The following is a 22,666-nucleotide window of genomic DNA, read 5'->3' as shown; positions in this document are numbered from 1 at the left end:
TCTCACATGTTCCCCAGAGTGGTCTCAAACTCTTGGGCTCAAGCAAGCAATTCTCCCACCTCAGCCTCCTGAGTAGCTGGGATTGTGGGGACATGCCAACTGCATCCAGCTCAATATTTTGCTTTTATTATCAAATCAGAGAAAACAGTCAAGTGATAATTAAAAGAATGTCTGCTAATATATCTAATAGTATATAAAAAATAATCACTAGAAAGGCTGACACTAAACACAAACACTATGTTTTATATTTTTCTTAAAGGAAAACTTCAGACAACTAAAACTTCAAAACTATAAAAGCACTTTCAAAAAACTAAGAAACATAAAAATTGCTTGTCATACCTTGTAAAATCTGTCTGCTGGGTCCTGTTGTTTCTTTTAAGGAGGGGCCATCTGTAGAGAATTAAGTTATTTTAAAACATGTTTTCAATTCCTCATTCAAATTTTTACAATTCAGAGTCCTTTTCATTCAAATGCATCATCAAGAATGCATGGCTATATAGCCACAACAAACTTACAAATTTATTTTTTAAATTTAATAAAATAATTGAGTGGAGGTAAATTTAGTGGCAGTAGTTTTAAAATTCATCAAAAGTATGGAGTATTTCAGAAATTATTGTATTAAAAAGATTAAAAGCACAGGAAATTAAAGACATTGTGAAAATCTTCCAATATTCATAAAATATCTTTTAATACTCTTACAATTGGAAAATTCAGAGAAACCCAAATGTACTGCTGGAAGTTATGAGGTCCAAGAAATGAAGCCAGGATAGAAAGATAACTTGACTATGGTAAACAGTAGTTTTTCAACAGCTTCTAGATTAATGTGGCAAACTCTTGATACAGAAGAGATAAAAATAATTTTTTTCGTTTTGCCTTTATGATGAAAAAATGCTATAATTTCTATCTCTAAACATCTTGAAAATTACTAATCAGCTTTAACATTAAAACAGAAAATATAGGAAAACAAGGCAAAAGATGAGCAATATTTGTTTAAACAGATCATCAGGAAGACTGACAAGCTTTCTGATCATAACTAACAATGTACCTGCTATCATCATTTGTTCATGGCTCACAGCACCAAAAAGGTCAAGGTACCCTTATCAGTACAGCTTTGACAGAGCATTATAACAATGTTCTGCAATAATGTAACAAAGAAATATAAAAGCATAACACCATATAATATTTCCTATCTAGATACTGTACTGCTGTATGGGAATGAAGAAGTAGCTACCCTGAAAAATCCAGCTGATAGCCAAAAGTGTAAGAGATATGCAGTTTTTCAACATTATTTTGGGATGCATGTGAGCAAAAAAGTTGGAAAAGCAAGGTTTTAAAGCATACCAGTGTAACTGTTATAAAAATACAGCATATTTTAGAGACTGACACAGGCAACAGGCAAAAATAGACAAGAAGGATTACATCAAATTAAAAAGCTTCTGCAAGGCAAAGGAACCAAATAACAAAATGAAAAGGCAACTTACAGAATGACAGAAAATATTTGCAAACTATGTATCTGATAAAATATATACAGAACTCACAATCAACAGCAAAGGTAAATAAATAACCTGATTTTAAAATGGTCAAAGAGTCACAGAAAGACAAACATTGCCTGTTCTCACTTATTTGTGGAGTATAAAAATTCAAAACAATTAAACTCATGGACGCAGAGAGTAGAAGGATGGTTACCAGAGGCTGGGAAGGGTAGTGTGGTGCTGCGGGAGGAGTGGGGATGGTTAATGGGTACAAAAAAAAAAAAGAATGAATAAGATCTACTATTTGATAGCACAACAGGGTGACTACAGTCAATATTAATTGTACCTTTCAAAATAACTAAAAGAGTGTAACTGGATTGTTTGTAACACAAAGGATAAACGCCTGAGGAGAAGGATGCCTCTTCTCCATGATGCGATTATTTCACATTGCACGCCTGTATCAAAACATCTCATGTACCCCATAACAATATACACCCACTGGTTGGGCGCAGTGGCTCTCACCTGTAATCCCAGCACTTTGGGAGGCCAAGGCAGGTGGATCATGATGTCAGGAGATTGAGACCATCTGGGCTAACACAGTGAAACCCTGTCTCTACTAAAAATACAAAAAGTTAGCTGGGTGTGGTGGCACACGCCTGTAATCCAGCTACTCGGGAGGCTGAGGCAGGAGATTCACTTGAACCCAGGAGGCAGAGGTTGCAGTGAGCCGAGATCGCACCACTGAACTCCAGCCTGGGTGACAGAGCGAGACTCCGTCTCAAAAATAAATAAATAAATAGAATATACACCTACTATGTACCCACAAAAATTAAAAATAAAAAAATTTATTAAAAAAATAAAAAAGTAATAAATGGCCAAAGGAATAAAATAGACATTTCTCCAGAGAAGACATACAAATGGCCAACAGGTACATGAAAAGATGCTCAACATCACTAATCATCAGGGAAATGCAAATCAAAATCACAATAAGATATCATATCATACCTGTTAGGATGTCTATTACCAAAAAAGCAAAAGACGGTAAGTGTTGGCAAAGCTGTAGAGAAAAGGAAACCCTTGCATACTACTGGTGGCAATGTAAACTGGTGCAGACACTATGGAAAACAGTATGGAGGGTCTTCAAAAAAAAATAATGGAACTACCGTATGATCAGCAAACTGGGTATATATCCATGAGAATTAAAATCAAGATCTCAAAGAGATATCTGCACTTCCATATTCACTACAGCATTATTCACAATAGCCAAGACATGGAAGCAACCTAAATGTCCATCAACAGATAAATGGATAAAGCAATGTGGTATATACTTACAATGGAATATCATTCAGCCTTAAAGAAAGAAAGAAATCCTTCTAATTTTGACACATGAATGATCCTGAAGGACATTATGCTAAATGAAATAAGCCAGACACAGAAGGACAAATACTACATTTATATCACTTATATAAGGAATCTAAAATAGTCAAACTCATAGAAATAGAGAATAGAATACTGGTTGCCAGTGGTTGGAGGAAGTTGGAAAAGGGGAAATATTAGTCAAAGGATACAAAGTTTCAGCTGTGCAAAATAAATAGGTCCTAGGGATTTGTATGGCGTAGTGCCCATAGCTAATACCGTATTGTATACTTAAAAATCTGCCAAGAGTGTAGATCTTATGTTAAGTGCTCTTACTGCAAAAGTTAAAGAAAGAAAGAAAGAAAGAAAGAAAGAAAGAAAGAAAGAAAGAAAGAGAGAAGGAAAGAGAGAAGGAAAGAAAAGAAAAGAAGGGAGGAAGGGAGGGAGGGAGGGAAAGAAAGAAGAAAAGTAAAGTAAAGAAAAGAAAAGAAGGGAGGAAAGGAGGAAGGGAGGGAGGGAGGGAAAGAAAGAAGAAAAAAGAAAAGAAAAGAGAAAAGAAAGAATTGAGAGTAGGGGGAAACTTTCAGTGGGAATGGATATGTTTATTGGAGAAATCATGGTGATGGTTTCATGGGTGCATACTTACCTCAAACTCATCAAGTTGTATACATTAAGTATTTATCTCTTTTCACATGTCAATCATATCTCAATAGAGTAGTTAGAAATTTGGGTTTTTTTTAGACAGAGTCTAGCTCTGTTGTCCAGGCTGGAGTGCAGTAGCGTGATCTCAGCTAACTGCAACCTCCGCCTCCTGGGTTCAAGCTATTTTCTTGCCTCATGGAAAAATTTCAAAGACTGAAAAATGAAGGGCTTAGAAGGCTCACTCTCCAAGGTCCCTTTCATATTTTCAATTCTAAAGCTTTAGGATTCTATGTTGCAAATACAAGATAATACTTAAGCACACACTCTATTGAGAGTAATCAAATTGTGTCACCCAAGCAGCTTCTATTAAGCTATACTTTATAAACTATGTAAAATGTAATTCAAAATAAAATATTAAGTTGATAAACACCTCATAACTTAGTACCTAATGCTATATAAGTTAGCATCCAAAGATTTCTAAAAAAACATAGAGGTAAATATCAGGTGACAGACATCAAAAATTATAATACAAATGTGAAAAACTGAAAACCTCTACCATATTTTTATAAGCCAATATAGCACAAAAGGCCTCATGATGCTTAAAAAATTATGATTTTCATTTCCTAAAATGCAATTGTTCCTCATTCACTAGTACTCATTTAAAATAGTGGCATTTGGGGGGAGGGAAGGGGGGATGGTTAATGAGTACAAAAAAATAGTTGAATGAATAAGACCTAGTATTTGCTAGCACAACAGAGTGACTATTGTCAATTTGTAATTTCATTGTACATTTTAAAATAACTAAGAGTATAATTGGATTGTTTATAACACAGGATAAATGCTTGAGGGGATGGAAACCCCGTTTACCCTTATGTGATTACTATGTATTACATGCCTGTACCAAAATGTCTCATGTAACCCATAAATATATACACCTACTATGTACCCACAAAAATTAAAAATTAAAAATAAATACATAAAAAAGTGGCGCTTTATTATGATATACCCCCTGGAAAAAAGTGAACATCCACTGCCTTATAATGAGTTAATTTCATGCTATACAAAAAATAAACTAGCCCTGGGAACCATTTAGATTGATTCATTAGAAAAGAAGTTGATTGGGTATCTTTTTAATAAACTATTTCAACTAGGAAAAGTAATCCACAAAACTTGTTTATTTGGAGTCTGCCCATTTGTCTCTAGGCTGTACTCACCATGAGAATGAAAGTGTCCATGTCCATGAGCACGATCGTGGCTATGTGCAGCACCATGTTTCACTTCATGGCTATGGCAATGATCGACATGGCCATGTGCCTGATCTAGAGCACCATTAAAGAGGGAATGACTGTGTCCATGGCCTAGAAAACAAAGTGTTAGGACAGAAGGTACGTAAAAATATATTATATAAATGGTTACAATTATACTGACACTAGCGCAAAGAATCAGCTCTAAACTCAGATCAATTCAATAAACATTTACTTGTAAAAAGTGTTACACATTTATTAAAACAATCCTAAGTTTCTGCTATGGAGTACCAGCAGGTAATGAAAGCATAGAGGAAAGTGATAGACCCTACTGAAAATGAAAATAAGTACTGACTGGAAGTATACAGATATCTCCAAAGAGGTCAGATGTTATTCATTCATTTGAGAAACATTTATTGGTAACATTTTCTACTGTAGGAATCATTCTAGGCACGGGAGATGAGGCAGTAAACAACAAAGACAAAATTCATGGCCAAAATTTTTCAAAGTACTATTACACACAGTAACAAAGATTAACAAGACATATGCAAATGCTCACATTAAGGCAGACACAAGAAAGCTGCTGCATTTGGTAACAGAATCAGCAAAATTACATTAAAGCAGGTAGAAAAAGCTAAATGCAAAAGAATGCAGAATCCTTTCTCCACAGCGTACCTAAAAACAACTAAACCACCAAGAAACATCTTATACAAGCTATTCTAAAGGACAGAAAAAGAGTAGATGCTATCCAAGTCAAAAATATCACTTTTACAAAAATTCTAAATACCAGTAAATTAAATCCAGCACTGCACTATATGAAAAAATCATGACTATGAGGATCTCCGAGACATATTTACATAGTACATTTCATAAACACACACACTTTTTTTTTTTTTTAGACAGAGCCTTGTTCTGTCACCCAGGTTGGAGTGCAGTGGCATGATCTCAGCTCACTGCAACCTCCACCTCTCGGGCTCAAGCGACTCTCCCATCTCAACCTCCTGAGTGGCTAAGACTACAGGCATGCGCCACCATGCCTGGCTTTTTTTCTTTTTTTTTTTTTTTTTTTTTTGAGATGGAGTCTCACTCTGTCACCCAGCATGCCTGGCTAATTTTGTATTTTTTTGTAGAGATGGGGTTTCGCCATATCACCCAGGCTGGTCTCAACCTCCTGGATTCAAGTGATCCACCTGCCTTGGCCTCCCAAAGTGCTGGGATTATAGGTGTAAGCCACTGTGCCCAGCCCACACAAAACTTTCTGATAAGTAGATTTGTTTTGTGGTTTTCTGATATTTGTCTATTTTATATAAGTGATATCATGCTAAACAGATAAGCTACTAAGGTCTGGTGGGATCCATGATAACAAGCACAGCTCTGAGAAGGCACTGAGATGGAGGGGCATAAAGAAGTGAAAGGGATAGTTCAGGAAGATATTCACATAGCCTGTTGACATCAGAAATCAGTATAGTTTAACTTAATTCTCTCAAGTAAATAATTATGACAGAAACCTAGTAGAAAATGAAGAAACAAAGTGTCCTAACCATCATACCAGAGCCATGAGAATGTCCATGACCTCCATGTTTGAAAACAAATATTCCTATTAGGTTTACCACAAACCCAAGAATGGAAACAAGTAGCAGTCTCTCATGGTGGACATCTGGAGGGGCTAACGCTCTCTAGAAAACACATAATACAAACAAATAGCATTGATATTATTTCTGATTGATCAACTAACAAAATCATAAGACAACATTAAACACTTTCAGTTATTTTTGGAATTAAAAGCACTAAAAAAAATCTCCCAAAACAGTTCATAGAAATAAAACCAGTGCTCACATACTGTAGAAAAAGTAACAATTACTATTTTAAAATAAATATAAATATTTAAAAGCATAAATACTTGGTCCAAAACTTGTTCTTATGTGGTATCTTAAAATACTGCCTTTCATGGCTCACACCTGTAATCTCAGCACTTTGGGAGGCTGAGGCAGGTGGATCACTTGAGATCAGGAATTCAAGACCAGCCTGACCAACATGGTGAAACCCCGTCTCTACTAAAAATAAAAAAAAAATTAGCTGGGCATGGTGGTGGGCTCCTGTAATCCAAGCTACTCAGGAGGCTGAGGCAGGAGAATCGCTTAAACCAGGAGGCACAAGTTGCAGTGAGCCGAGATCGCACCACTGCACTCCAGCCTAGGCAACAGAGTGAGACTCCATCTCAAAAACTAAATAAATAAAAAATAAAAAAAAATACTGCATTTCATTTTAAGTTCACTAATCTTTAAGTTTTCTTCCTTTTTAAAAAATATGCCAAATGTTAAAGATTCACTGGTTCTAACTTCTTTAGAAATACTTGCCTATTGACCTCACTATCCAGATTGTGCCTCTACATTTCATAGTATTAACACTTTATCTATAACTTGTAAAGCACTATCATTTAATTGCTTTCACTTCCAAGAACATTCAAATATATTTTTCAACTATTTTGTAAGCTCCTCTTGTACGCACATATCTAATCCAAGATTGTCCACAATATTTAATAATAGTTGAAAAAAGCTGTTACATATATCTTTAATTAATAAACATTTTCATTACAGGAGTGTAATTTACTGACTTTAATAATTATCTACTGTACCTCAACTCCTTCTGAGAAAATAAAAAAAGCAGTGAAGATCAAAAATAGGCCATTGACAAAGCCAGCCAGAACTTCCGCTCTAACATACCTAAAGAGGAACAAAGTAAATAACTGAATTATTATGTTATTTCTTAAAAATTAAATCGTAAAATTACATACATTCAGAGATTCCAAACCATATTATATGGTTATAAGTGGCCAGTGAAGCCCTAGTGTTTATAGTACAGTGCATTTTATTTTATATATAGAAATGAGGAAATGAATTAGTATGAATTGTTTAAAAGCAGAATACCACAAAACAGATTTTTACAAGCCAATCAAAAGACCTTCCTTGAGTAAGTAGTTTTAGAAAGACCTTTCACAGAAATTTAAATCTCAAGTTGCTAGTGGAGAAGGAAAAACAGAACCAGACAAGCGGACAAAGAAAGAAGGATTAACGGCTAAAAAGTAGAAGAAAGGGTCTGGAAAAGGAGGTTTTTAAAACTTATTAATTTCTCTTTTTCTAAGAACTCCTTATGCTTTCTGCTTTGTACCTTTTAGCTTTCAAATCTTTGGAAAACAGAGCTTCGATCTAAAGGAAAATAAAATTATTTCTGACTTATGCCAGAGACAACTTGAGATTTATATTTCTAATACTTTTTCTAAGATTAATAAATTTAGCATAAACTTTCAATTACCTATTTTTAGAATCAATTTTAGCTTCACATAATTCTAATTAAACTATTTTTAAAATACCTGTCTTTTGTTCCATGGAGTTCTGAAGCTTTCTGCTTCCTACCTGTGTGAAGCATTGGGGAAAGATTTTATTTTTCTATATGGTATATTTGGCTTAGTTAAAGTCATCAGAAACAACTTTAACTTAGCATTTTTACATGTTCAAACATCATTCAAAGGGTGCTAACAGCAATTAACCACTCTGGTCCTTAAACGATATAATGAGAGCATCAAAACTCATGCTTTTCCTAGGTTTCTATGCTAACTTCTAGGTAATATGATTTTTACTGTAAAAATATTTTTAAAGAGAATTCTTGAAAATGTACTCTATCAAGTTATATTGGAGTTTGTCCTGTCAAGTGCATTCCAACATAGTATATATTTCTATGCCAGAAATAATGCATATTTCTATCTTCTAACACATCCAAATAACATATTACTTGTCAAAACATATTTTTTTTTTCCTGGAGAAAAGTTCATTAAATTCAAATAATTTGCAGCCAGCATTCCACAGCCTACACTTAGGAATTTATCTAATAAATCAGCAGGGTTACCATCCAAAAGTAAAAAGTATTTTCTTTTAATCTACCCCTGTAGTCCCATAACTAATGCTTGACTGAAAGCCTTTTGTGCTTGAGTTCTACCAGATTTCAAGATCAAAGGCAAGAATGTTTTTCAGGCATCTTTTTGTTTCTAATTCTTAGCTTAGTAGGTGTGCTACCTAAGTTCAGATAAAATGTTGGAGTGATTTAATTAGCTTGAGTTTAAGATATATTTGTTAAACTTGGTTGTGGGTTCAAAACAAAAACACATGAAAACTAAACACACTTGCCTTTACAAATATCTGTGTTTACTTAACAGATTGAGTAGGTCTTAGAATTAGAACATGTAATTCATGAATATGCTGTTGCCTAATTAAGTATGGCTAGTGTTTAGATTCTTGAGCCGGAAAAAAAATAGAAAAGATTTAAGTATAGTCTACATATGTACATATGCATGTATGTATGTATCTATCTACCTACTGGATGTATATTACTTTTATGCTGGCTTTGCTCTTTAAAAAATAAGAGTGTGGCAAGACACAAAGATGACTTTTATATAAAGAAATACTTTAAAGTCTTTGCTTGCTCTCATATTCCTCAACTCTTTCTTCTATTGCAGAGTCAGTCAGCTACTGCGGTCATCCTGAATTGGGGTGGGAGGTTATGAGAATTCAACCCTATGCTTAATGTGAATTAATCAGTGTCATTTTGATTCACTGACACCAGTAGTTTACAAATGATGCTACTTATTACTATACCAATTATTCAGTGTTAAATATTGTATAAGCTTTTATTCTTTAATTTTTCCCAAAACAAAACACACACACACACACACACACACACACACACACACATAAGGAGAGGAGAGGATTAAATTAAAGGTAGAAAGAATATTTTTCTCTTACATCAACTAGCTAAAGCTGAACATTAAAATCTGCTATGGTACTGAAGGTATTCAAAGCTATTCCTAAAAACCATTTTAGAGCAGGAGGCAATACATTCTAAATTGGAAACAATAGAAACTCTAAGCATTAAAGAACTGAGAATTTTTAATAGTCAGCTACTGTTTATTCAGAAAGATTGTTGAATAAGCTATTCTAATTAGATTTCTGATATATAATATAAATAAATTACTAATTTTCCAACAAAAATTATAACTTTGGATATGATCTTTCTTTAATAATCTAAAATATACTTAAGAATCTTTTAGTAGCTACTGTTTAAGTTATTTGCATATCACCAATATCATGCCATAAAAAGCATTCTTATCTGAGCTGTCAAGCTGTTTGAATTTATAGATATACAGGATCTACTGCTCTATACTATAAAATGTACAATTAGTATTTTTTGGCTCACTTTTTATAATTTCAAAAATAACCATATCCCTTTCTTATAACTAAAATCAGCAAGTTCTGCCACAGAAATTCACATCTCCTTTTTGGCAACTGTCACAATATATAGCTATTATTGTATTTTTACAGAACTGTTTCCCCAAGAGACAAGTTCCAGCAAGGCAGGAGGCCTGTCTTTACATCATTAGATCATTTTTACATCATTAGAACTGGAAAAGTATTTGACTCATATGGACCCTCAATAAATATCTAAAGAGAACAAGAGCATGTGAAATAAAGAGTGTGTGCTTGCTAAAGGAAAGAAGCAAAGCCAGGGAGACAGAGGGAGCAGTGAAGGACCGAGAGTGAAAGACATAACAAGAGGCCTAAGAGATAGTACATGTAAGAAGATGGCTGTGAAAAGGACAGGGAGAGAGTAAGAGAAACTGCACAGGAAAGGGAGAGCTCAGGGAAGGAGAATCAGTGAAAGAAGGAAAGAGAGACTTGGAAAGGGAGACAAAAAAGAAATAGAGCTAAAGAAGTTAAGAGGAGGAGGAAAGATTGAACCTGACAGACAAAGGGTTAAAAGGTAGAGGAAAAGACCAGAAGAAAACAAAGAATAAGACAGGAAAGGTATGGGGGACAGAAGAAGGAAGAGAAAGAAAAAAAGCATGAGCACAAGCCCAAGTGACAAGAAGCAAAGACAGGAGAAGGAAAAGGGAGTTCAGGAGAAGATAAGAGAGAGTAAGAGGCTGAGGACGGCAACGAGAGTGAGAGACAGAAAATATGAGAGACAGATGAAGAAGGAAGAGAATGTAAAAGAGCACTCACAGCGGAAAGGAAGAGAAGAGGAGGAAAAGGACAGGGGAAGAATTAGTAAGAAAGCAGAAGAGAGAGGGAATAGGAAAGACAAAGGGGTGGGGAAGAGAAAGAAACAGAGTATGCACCCTGAGCTCTGCTGACATATATATACAGCTATACTGCAAAATATTCTATGAACTCAAAAATGGAAACACTCAGGCAGTGTAATCAAATAATGAAAAATCCACTGCTTCCTCCAATCAGAGGTAGCAGAAATCAAATTATGCCCCTAACATGATCCAATGTAGTCCCTTCAGCATATAGATGCTCTACAAATATTTGATTAATTGTCCAACTCAGCAAGCATATAAGAACTGTTACATAAAAGCAGAGCTAAAGAGAATATAAAACCATATTAGAAAATGATTTTAAATAAATCAACAGCAAAGTATCCATTCAAAAAGAAAAAAGCAAAAGCAAAAAAAATCCTATTTCCATATACTAAAACTATCTTCTAAAAGAAAAAGTTGAGAAATTCCTCTATATGGTAACAATCTCAACAAATTACTGTAGATTCCAATTATATACTATTCAAAAACTCTTCCATGAAGTTATGAAAGTGCTTACCCTTGGGGAGGTAGGAACTCGAAGAGGCCTGAGTGGGGCTTCAAAGATTCAAAAGTTACACCTGTGTTCAATTTGTAACAAGTCACTGAGCTTAAGATTAGTGTTTTTTTGTGTATATCTTATACTTCAATAAAAAGATTTTTTTCTTAAAGTCTTACCCATAGGAGAAAGCATCATTATCTCTCCATTTTGAAATAACAGAAGCTGCCAGTCCAGCCAAAATGGCAGTGCTATCGAAAAACATGTGAAAAGAGTCGGAAATCAAGCCTAAGCTGGAAAAGAACAAACACATTGACAAATTATAATAAAAACCAAATAGTAGGCATCTTTCTCTGAAAGTCTAAGATTCAGCCTTTGCTCATCAGGAATTAACCATCTAAAACAACAATTTAAATATGCTATATAGATAGCTTTGAGAATAAGTTTTAAATATCTAAAAAGTAAACCCTCATACCTCCCGCACAAGGAAAAGCCCAGCTGCTGCGACAGAGGTAGAAACAAAAACTATCTGCTGCTGGGTGAGGGGTAGGAATGTGACCACCCCTTGGTCACTTGCAAAGGTCAGCTGCCACTGAAAGAGAGGTAGGGAAAAAAAAGCCATCTACTACTGGGACGAGGCTGATACCTACTTGCACCCAGGATCTTACAAAGCAAAGGTCTGCTATTGCTGAGTATCCTGCTCCTCCCTTTTGATACCAGGCTGAGGACAGTGGGGACAGGCTGGCAGACAGGGAGAGCTGCAAGATCATTAATACTCACCCTGAAACTGAGGGGCACAGGCTTGCCTGACTAGGGATACAACAAGAGAACCTAGTCCCACCCTCCCCACCAAGTCTTGAATAAAGTATAAGGAACAGCAAACTACCAGTGAGAGCACAAAGAGGTATGTGCAGAACTTGCTAAAAGCTGAGAGTGGAGCAAGAACCCTGAAAAAATCCTCCAGTACTCCAAATCCAATACTAATCACAAAGTAGTAGGAACCACCGAAAAATTTAAAGGCTGTGATTTGCTGAAATCAGCAACAACAAAACACAAAACCCAGATCAACCCCAGTTCAACTACAGAGCAGACAGTTTCAAAACTCCCACACTAATGGCCAGACAGAAAAATAGGTGTGCCCATTTCCGGACATATACAGTCTCTATTATTCTTTTAAACAGAATGTCCAGCACTCAATCACAAAATCAAGAAAGAAAAAAAGAGACTCATTGTTAAGAGCTACAATAGTCAACAGAACCAGAAATGGCCCAGATGTTGGAACTATTAGATAGGACTTTAAAACAAATACAATTAATATGTCAAAGGATGTGGTATAAAGTTAGAGAAAATTCATTAACAAATGAAGAATTTCTGCAGATAAAAACTATAAAAGAATATAATGGAAATGATAATTTTTTAAAAATTACAATATGGAGGAATAACAGTCATGGGCTTCTGAGCAGACTGGACACAGAGAGAAAGAATCAGTTAGGTCAAAAGAAGTTAAACAAAGTGCAACACAAAGAGAAAAGGGAGTGGAAACAAACAAACAGACAAACAAAAAAAGCAGAGCATCCCAAACCTGTCTGGAAGTATCAAACACACTAAAATACATGTATTTAGAGTCTCAGGAACCAAAAAGAAAAAAAGAAAGGGATAGGAAAAGTATTTAAAGAGAAAATGTTTCAGAGTTTTCTGAAATTCATAAAAGAAAATAAATCACAGATCCAAGAAGCTTAATGAACCCAAGCAAGGAAAAAACCCTGCACACTTCACAAACCACTAAACATCAAAGAGAAATAAAAAAATATTTGAAAACCAGAGGGGAAAAAAGAGAAAAATTAAATTTAAAAAATATAAATTTTATAGCATGTTTTTCTTCAGAAACTATTCAAGCCAGAATGAAATGGAGCAACATCTTTAAAGTACTGAAAGAGAAAAAAAAATACTGTCAACAACCTAAGATATGACAATAATAGCAAACAGAATGGAATAAGAAAATCAAAGTGTATTATTGTAAGGTTCTTAGCAGATACATGAAAAGACATATTATTTGTGATAATTTAAAGATTAATATTATACATACTAAAGCACCCACTAAGAAAAGCCACCAAAAGAAGGGTAGGAAATCCTCTACCAACACAAAGCAGACGTTCTGCTACCACTGAGAATGGAGCAGGAAAGTTGTCTCCATCCAGGACCATACACATACACACAGTAGAGTTTGGCTGTCACAGGAGAAGGAGTAAAAATGTTGACAAAATCATACCCCTGAGGTTGAGGCTTACAGAACCTACCAAAGAGAGAGGCTTTGGGTTAAAGTTAACAAATACCCCTCTGCCTTCACCATAAACTGGGTACTGAGTAACAAGCAACAGCAGTCTATAGCTTGGGTAGGGGTAACAGCATGAAGAAAAGAGCTTGTGTGGCACAGGCACCATACAGAGACTACTAAAAGCACAAAGTCCAACCAGCTAGTGGTCTGACAGACAAGGCATACCTATTTCTGATCATAAATACTGTTACCTCAGTATCTACTGTTTTTTACTCATAATGTCCAATATTTGATTAAAAATTTCAAAGTACACAAAAAGAGCCAAAAAAAAAAAAAAAAAGAAGTCACTGTGGAGAAAGCAGTTAACAGAACCAGACCAAGATATTGACCCAGATACTGGAGCTATCATAAACTCTAATTAATATGCTAAAGGATCTATGGAAAAAGTGGACAAAAAATATGAACCAATGGGGAATTTGGTAGAGAAATGGGAAATATAAAAAACTATCAAATGGAAATACTAGAAACAAAAAAACAAGTTATCAGTGATAAAGAATTCTTCCAATTGGCTTATCACAGACTGGACACAGCTGAGGAAAGAAATCCGTGAACTTGAAGAGAAGTCTATAAAAATTTTCTGAAAGCAATCATCAGTTCAGTCTTTAAAAACAAGCTTCTGAAGTCAGAATACCTGGGTTCAAATCCCAGCTCCAAATTTACTAGTTCCGTGACCCAGTAAGTTGCTTAACTTCTTTGTGCCTCAATTTAGCCATCACTTAGAGTAATAGTATAAAAGTGTCATAATTGTTATAATTGAGTTAATATATGTGAAACATTTACCACAATGCTTGTCACATTAAAACCACATTAATATTCCTATTACTAATTATTAATAAGTTACATTGTTAATTATTAACTATTATTAATGCTTATAATACCTGGTGTTCCCAAGCACAACCCATACCTCTTAATATTTGGCTAGATGCTAGAGCTTTCATCAGTTGGAAGTGCTACAAACTGAAAGTCAAAAACATTCTTCACACATACAGAGAAAGCATGGTTTTAAATTTTTCTCATAATTTGGAATAATTATATAATTAGAAACTAAGTCAAAGCACATTATTTACCAACAAGAAAAAGCACAATAATTTATAAACCTCTGCCAAATCATTACAAAAGATTTTAGAAAATGTCTTAAACTTTTATCATGAACCTTATTTATTCCACTGAATATAGATATATTAGTTTAAGTGCAGATAGTACTTTAACCATCTCACCTGACATCTAACTCAAAGCAGAATGAGAATTGGTGAATAAATGATAAAGCAGAATAATAAAACTGATACATGAGGACAAGGTAAGGGGCATATTATTCATGCAATTCTCTTAGATTTAATATTTTAAGATTTGTCCTTGTATAGTTAGATTACCGAAAATTACACACTTGAACCATAACATCTATGTAACATGGAAAATAATGATTTAACTTTATTTTGAAGTATGAAAGACTCATGTGAATAATTTGTCTATACTGTGATAAAACCATTAATAAAGACATTGTCTATGATTTTGTTTTCGATCCCCCAAAAAAAGATTAATATGGCAAAATACTGTTAAAATTTGATTTCAGAAAACTATCTTTCTACTCTGATAAAATGATAGAGTTGTGTTCACGTTATGGAATTTTATAACTAAATTTAAAAGTCAATTTTGGAGCTAAATTAGACTATATATTTAATAGATTTATTTTTTCCTCCCTAGGTATGGTTTCTAAATGTTTTTATTTCTTAATGTAAGTGTTTTATTAGTATATATAGCTTTTATTTTAAATTGCTGTAATCAGTTTTAGAAGGCAGGGCATTCATTGTAAATAAATATAAACAAACATTTACTGATTTATTGATCTATATTTTACTATTTCACTATACATTTAGTAAAACACTGTCATGGGTTGAATTGTGTTCCTGCCCCCAAATTCATATGTTGAAGTCCTAACCTCTAGTACTTGAGAATGTGACCTTATTAGAAACGGGCTCATTGCAGATATAATTAGTTAATATTAGGTCATTAAGGTGAGCCCTCATCCAGTGTCCTTATAAAAAAGAGAAATTTGGAAGAAGACACATAGATCACCATGCAAAGATAAGGCAGAGATCAGGTGATGCTCCTACAAGCCAAAGACTGTCCAAGATTACCAGAAAACCAACTGAAGCTACAGAAAGATCATGGCACAGATTCTTCCTCAGAGCCCTCAGAAGAAATCAACCCCGATGGCACCTTGATCTCAGACTTCTAATCTCCAGAAGTGTGAGACAATAAATTTCTGTGGCTCAAGCCACCTAGTTTGTGGTGTTTTATTACACCAGCCTAGCAAACTAACACACACTCCTTTTTTTCGATAAATTTACTTTATATGCGTCCAACATAGACCAAACATTGCCGTAATGCAAAAAATAAAAATAAAAATAAAAATAAAAATGTAAATTCCTTTTGCACAGAATAGCAGTCAGGTTCCTTTTAAAGAGGTGTGGATACAGCATGGCAATTTTAATACTCATCAAAATGAAATTTTATTTAAATTTTAAGTAAATTTAATTAGCATTAAAATGTTATTTTTGGTACTTAATAAAACGTGACTACCTGAAAAACTACTCCCTCTTCTGAGATGGAAGAACGTTATGTTCTCTTAAAACACTGCAATATGAGATCTTTTCCCTTAAACTTGATATCATGATTTAAAAATTACCTACCTGCAAATACACAAATTCATGGGAAAAACAGTCTACTTTTAGCTCTCTGCTCACCTATCACATGTAAAAATACTGCTTATAAGGAAGGTCAATTTTACTGCTCATATTCAATCTTAGCAAATGTTTCTGATTATGAATTATATTTAGACTATATGGCATAAATTTCCTTAAAAAATAAAGGTAGCATAGAGAATATCTAAGGTTATATGACTGAAACACCAAAGGCAACTTCGGTAAACCATAATAAAGTAAAGCTGGTTGTGAAAATCCACATACTTCTTGTAGACTCCTCTTTAAGCACTGCTAGTTTCTCTAAAATGTATTTGTACCCTTTTTTAAATGACTACCTTCTAAAGACATTTTAACATAGAAAACCAGCCGGATGCAGTGGCTCATGCCTATAATCCCAGCACTTGGGGAGGCTGAGGTGGGTGGATCACCTGAGGTCAGGAGTTTGAGACCAGTCTAGTCAACACAGTGAAACTCCCATCTGCTAAAAACACAAAAATTAGCCAGGCGTGGTGGCGCACACCTGTACTCCCAGCTACTTGGGAGGCTGAGGCAGGAGGATTGCTTGAACTCAGGGGGCAGAGGCTGCAGTGAGCCAAGATCCCGCCACTGCACTCCAGCTTGGGCAACACAGTAAGACTCTGTCTTAAAAAAAAGAAAAAGAAAACTTCTAAGTGTATAAAGGAGAAACCTGAATACATGAACACAGAAGCAAAAACAGCACAAATGTTAATAGAATATATGGCAAAAGAAACTTTTGAAAAGAATTTTATTTAGGGTCTATTGGAGGCAAAAACAAAGGAAAGGAGAAAGAGAACCTATAAATTAAGAGCAACTTAAGAGACATATAAGCTAAATACTATGTATGGATCTTGTTTGATTTCTAATCTGTAAAATCAAACGTAAAAAGAATTTATGAGACAATGAGGGACTCTTGAATACTCGCTAGCTGGATATTAATGAGTCATTAATTTTCATGGGTGATAATGGTTTCGGGTTATGTTAAGGGGGGGTGGATTTTATCTTTTAGAGAAGCACAATGAAATAGTTATGGATGAAATTACATCTTGTGTCTGCTTTAAAACAATCCAATGGTGGGACACGGACAACAGACGAAATAAGATAGACCATGTATTGATAAACGTTAAGGCTGGGTGCTGGGTACATGAGGTCCATTAAACGCTCTACTATTATATATGTTTAAAATACCCCATGATAAAAAATTGTTTAAAAGGTCTATTGGTAACTAAGCTAATGGTATATTTATATTGTTTGTTAAACGTGTTCAAAATTGAAAATAAGGAATCATCATAATTCAGAAATCCCTTACCAGGTACTTTCCATGATGTGGAAAGTCGGGGAAAAACACTATCAATTTATTATCAGGAAATTAGAAAATTCTTAGAATCCTGACATTAGCAAAGTCAATAAACTAAATGAGTTACAGTGAAATAACCCACAACTCCACTACATTCCATTATATAGTCTGTTACTTTAAAAAAAATTCTAAGCAAAATGGAATACTTATCTATGTTTTTAAGGTGGAAAATAAAATTATAGGAAAGCAAAAGGCATCACCATAAGCTGGTAAGTAATGCTGCCTTTTGAGAAGGAAAAAGTTGATTTTAAAAGACTGAGATATATGAAAATTTTAATAGAAAAACGTGGGATTGATAGAAGTATTTTTCTTCACTAAGGAATTACTTTACAAACATCTGCTGTGAAATATTACACTGAAGTAGAATCAAATAAATGTCTGGTATTGTCTTAAACATTTCTACAACAAATATTTACTTTGTTCACACAAAGACATTAACCTTTAGAGTTACCTGAGTGTCTTCTATGTCTAAGGGAAAAATGGTTGCAACAGCTTTGGTAAGAAATACTACTGAAATTAAATCTGTTAATAATGAAGTAAAAATGTAAGAACATAAAAACACAGAAACTATATTGAGATACTAGAAAAAAACAATGTGATGTTTTTTGGACATCAAACTTGGACAATAGGTGCTATAGGCTCTGCTGCTCACTTGGGAAGTAAAAAACTCTAGGCCTCAATTTTCCAACTATAGAAGATGACAGGTTAGTTTGTCTCTCTCTCTGTCTCTCTCTCTCTCTCTCTCTCAAGTCCCACTTCCAGAACCTACACTATCCACATATTCTCTTTCTTCCTTAGTAAAAAATCCTTGACTTTCCACAGAATACATGGTTGAGTGGAATAAAGACTACATTTGCAACTAGGCATAACCATGTGATAAACTTTTAGTGAAAAGCATTGTGTGTTAGCATCCAGGTAAATCTTAAAAAAAAAAAAAAAACAATGTGCACACCTTTTACCTCTTTTTCTCTGCATTCCAGACATTATGCTGCCAAGGATGGCTGAAACACTAGCACCTATCTTGGAAATGAAGTTTTATCTTGTGTAAGCAACAACTATTTTAGGTTTTTGTTTTGTTTTGAAACAGAGTATTACTCTGTTGCCCAGGCTGTGGGGCGGTGGCTCAATCTCGGCTCACTGCAAACTCTGCCTCCCAGGTTCAAGGGATGCTGGTGTCTCAGCCTCCCATGTAGCTGGGATTACAGGTGTGCAGAGTTTTTCTGTAACTTGAAAACAAACTTAACCCTAGATGATACAAAACCACATTTTTACACTATGTTACCTTGAGATTAGTCAGTTACTCAACAATAAATTAGTAAATGAAAAATAAAATACTAGAAGGAAGGGAAAAATCACATATAGAATTTCTACCATTTTCCTCCCAATTTCTAAGAGTGAGAGAATGGAATTTAATGTTTTGTCGTTGCTGTTTTTCCTTAACGGGGTAGTTACCATTTTTAGTATAGGTAGTGTAATTCCATACATTAATTATTCCCTCATTCTTTCATTTAGCAAATATGTATTAAGCATCCACTACGTGCTATGTACTGAAGTGCCTGCATAAGATAGAAAAGATCCCTACATTAATACAGTTTACGTTCTAGTGGGAAGGTGAAAGGTAGCAGATATTTATTGAGGGGAAAAACACACAACAACTACCTATTCTTCCAATGAAGATACCTACTCATCATCAAAAATATAAATCAACTATAATTAAGTTCTTCCTTTAAAATGAAGGCTCCGAAAAAGACCCAGAACAATTTAACATTTGTTAAAATTAGATCAACTGTTTCTATGAACCTTTTTTTGTGAAGTGAGTGTTTTATTCACGTTTCAGTCCTCTACAGGAAAAAAATTCTTGGTTATTTCATGTTCTCAGCAAGTTGAAATTTATTTTTACAGAATGAAATTCAACACAGAATTGACTTTAACACACAAAATGAGTTTTGGAAGAAATTTAATCAAGGAACTGAAAAGCTAATATAATCAACAAGAACATAGATAATCTTCTGGTCATATAAAGAAATTATTGATCAGTCAACAAAAGGAACTAAAAATTTTGGTGTCTAAATAAAACACAGAAAGCCAGATTATTAAAAGGCCAGAGAAATGTCTAAATCTGCCCAAATATCAATGAGAAGAGATCTGTATTAAAAATTAATATTTAAGAATAATTGGTTGTAGATCTGGAGATTAACATAAATGGGCATGAGATGACAGATATGTGCTAAATGATCTAAGTACAACACACACTGGAGCTAGATTTCAAATCTAGCTAGAAGACCTAACACAATGAAAAACAGTATATAAGCTGTACCAGTAAAGAAAAGTAAGTCACCTAAGGGTAAAAGAACAAGTCACCTACAACTGATGTTTTTGTTATGCACTGATGCATACTGACTTAAAAAATAATGGTTTTAGTAATCTCCCCAACAGATCTCTACAGATCAGAAGAGTTACTATATACTTAACTTTCCATGAAAGGTGATTTAGGAACTTCAAGTGTGAATCTCTTAAATGAGATATTTCACAGAGTGACTTATGCAATGGAAAGCCATAGTGAAACACTGCAATAGAAACTATCTGTAGCAAAATATGCATATATAAGCTATGATATACTCTTGATACAAAATATGCATATATAAGCTATGATACACTCGATACAATCAGCACATATGCCAAAATTAATTTGGCATAATTTAGGAAGAGAAAAATGTAAAATATACTGTAAATATTATATATTTATGATAAAGTGTGATTATTCAAGTACAAGTGCTTTCAACATCTACAGTATATTAAAGTATGTTAATATTATGGGATTAAAAAATTAATCTATGACGGGGTATCCTTCAAATAAACACATCTGATTCCCAAAGGATTCAAAATGGTTATTACATATATTAAGATTTCATTGTGCCAATATGCCTTTATAACCAACTGTTGACTAAACCAATAACCTTCATAATCTGCTGGTTATTAAGTATTTTTTGTAGAACTGAATTGATGGTTGAATTGAAAGAAGCCCACGCATTACATAAAAGTATACATGTCACAAAACCTGTCAATGTTTGATCTCAACAGAAGATCAAGGACAGCAATTTTCTCCGAAAATGGGTCTTAAAGAACAGAGATTACGTCTATTTAATAAATAGAAAACAGGTTCTTAATCTAGAGTCCAAGATTTAGTACAGGGAACCCAACAACATCCTGAAGCTTTATGTACAATTCTGAGTATCGGCTTTCATCAGATTTTTGAATGAGTTTTGGATCTAAAGACAGAATTAGTACACCTAGGAGTGTGACGGTCTTATTGTTAGCAGAACAACTTCATAAGACCTTAAGTTACTCAATAGCAAATACCTGAATAATAGTAACTTCACTGCCATAGAGTTACACACTAGATTTTCCTCCTCCTAAGGATGTTCCAAAAAAACAAAAACCCTCAAAGGTGCCACCAAAACCCAAGAAATGCTGTTTCTAGAAAACTACATGGGATTTTTACATCGCAGTTAAGACTAGAGGAAAATCATGAGACAGTTTCGGCATTAAAGAGAGAAGAGAATGACACATATTTCTCCCGATATCACTTTATAAAACCTCCCATTCCAAGCTCCAATAACAAACTAAGTAGAACATCTCAGATATACTCTCTCAGAATCTTAAGGGTGAAATCCAAATGCCACTCCCCCCACAAGAGAGGCAGCAAACAAGTTTCTCCCAATTCCAACAAAGTGGGTAAACCTAAGGCCTACAATTAGAAATGAAGGATTCTGTCCATCTGCTAAAATAAGGAGGGGCTTGTCAGTCTTGTCTGATGGAACTGGAGGGGCGGGTGACAAGAGAGGTTGCACAGGATAGGCCTCAGATCTTACTCAAGAACTGTAGCCCTACCAGATTGGTGTGGGTATGAGAAAGCAACTCAGCAGCAGAGGTAGGTAAGAAACGTAGGACCTGAACCTCCTGGTGAGGAGCTACGTGGCATTAAGCAAACAGTGCTTCGTCTCCCTCACACCCAGCTTCCGCCCAAACCATTTTCCCCTTTGGTTACCAGTTGCTCCAGATGCCGTAGAGTAGTTCCACAAAAGCGAAAGAGAGGTTCAGGCACAGGAAGAAAAACAGGTTCCGGGACGTCTTGTCGGACAGGATAGACCTGGGAATGATACACGTGGAAAAGAGCCGGGAGAGTTAAGGAGGTGCCGGGACCCCGAGGCTGGGTACCCCCTTCGAGACCCTCCCAGTTCACATGCTCCTTTCCTCACAGCTAGGGGTTGACGGGGAGTTTCTGACTCTCCCTCCCTGGACCTCGGGCCATCCTGAGGTCTGGGCCTTCTCCCTTTCTGCCGGACATCCCCTCCCCGCAAACACAGCACCCCGCACCTAAACCAGCCCGAGATCTTGCCGAACAAATTGAACTTGGGTGGTTTGTATTCATCGTCCTTGATGGACAGGGGCAACATCTTCTCTGCCCGGCGAAGGGCCGGGTCTACTCCCCTCTAGAAGTGGCTCCGTGGGGTGATGGCAGTGACAGTAGTGACGCCTCAAACGGGAATCCCCAGCGCTTGTCCGGGGCCGCGCGCCGCTGCGAGACACAGACAGACACAGACACACACCCGGGAATTCGCTTACTTCCGGCCCGGGCCGCGCAACGCGTCCTGGGACGGGAAAGGAGGGAGGACGGTCGCAGGCGGGGCCTGCGCGGCGGAGGGCGTGGCTTGCGGCGGGGGCGGGATGAGAACGGTGCTGGAGCTGTTGGAGGGACGCCTGTAGGTGGCAACTACCAGGGGATGTGAGGGGCTGACCTGGGATGGAATCCTGCCAGCCGGACTCAGGAAGAAAATCCTGAGGTGGCGACCTGCAGACTGGGCTGGGAGATGGAGAGCCCGCTCACGCCCACCCGACCGCCTACCACCA

At 35.6% G+C, this 22,666-nt stretch overlaps 1 protein-coding gene across 2 annotated transcripts in view; it reads right to left on the bottom strand.

Moving 5' to 3' along the window:
- Positions 1-22,431, bottom strand: part of SLC30A7 (solute carrier family 30 member 7) — a 100,420-nt gene extending 77,989 nt beyond the window's left edge. The window contains exons 1-7 of one of the 2 annotated variants that reach the window (XR_010117494.1): positions 22,133-22,399; positions 21,804-21,905; positions 11,523-11,636; positions 7,350-7,437; positions 6,264-6,390; positions 4,685-4,828; positions 340-390 (exon numbers count right to left, since the gene is read on the bottom strand). Coding sequence is in view for 1 of the 2 variants with exons in the window: in XM_063625647.1 (XP_063481717.1) it covers positions 340-390; positions 4,685-4,828; positions 6,264-6,390; positions 7,350-7,437; positions 11,523-11,636; positions 21,804-21,905; positions 22,133-22,212 (706 nt within the window). In the remaining variant the exon portion in view is untranslated. Of the gene's footprint in view, positions 1-339; positions 391-4,684; positions 4,829-6,263; positions 6,391-7,349; positions 7,438-11,522; positions 11,637-21,803; positions 21,906-22,132 lie in introns of both variants that reach the window. The other variant, XM_063625647.1, reaches the window with a different exon arrangement.
- Between the last annotated feature and the right edge of the window lie 235 nt (positions 22,432-22,666).

The sequence above is a fragment of the Symphalangus syndactylus genome, chromosome 12 (assembly GCF_028878055.3).
Source record: "Symphalangus syndactylus isolate Jambi chromosome 12, NHGRI_mSymSyn1-v2.1_pri, whole genome shotgun sequence".
NCBI classification, from domain to species: Eukaryota; Metazoa; Chordata; class Mammalia; order Primates; family Hylobatidae; genus Symphalangus; species Symphalangus syndactylus.
The sequence above is the reverse complement of the archived record's forward strand: the minus strand, read 5'-3'. Positions and strand labels throughout refer to the sequence as shown.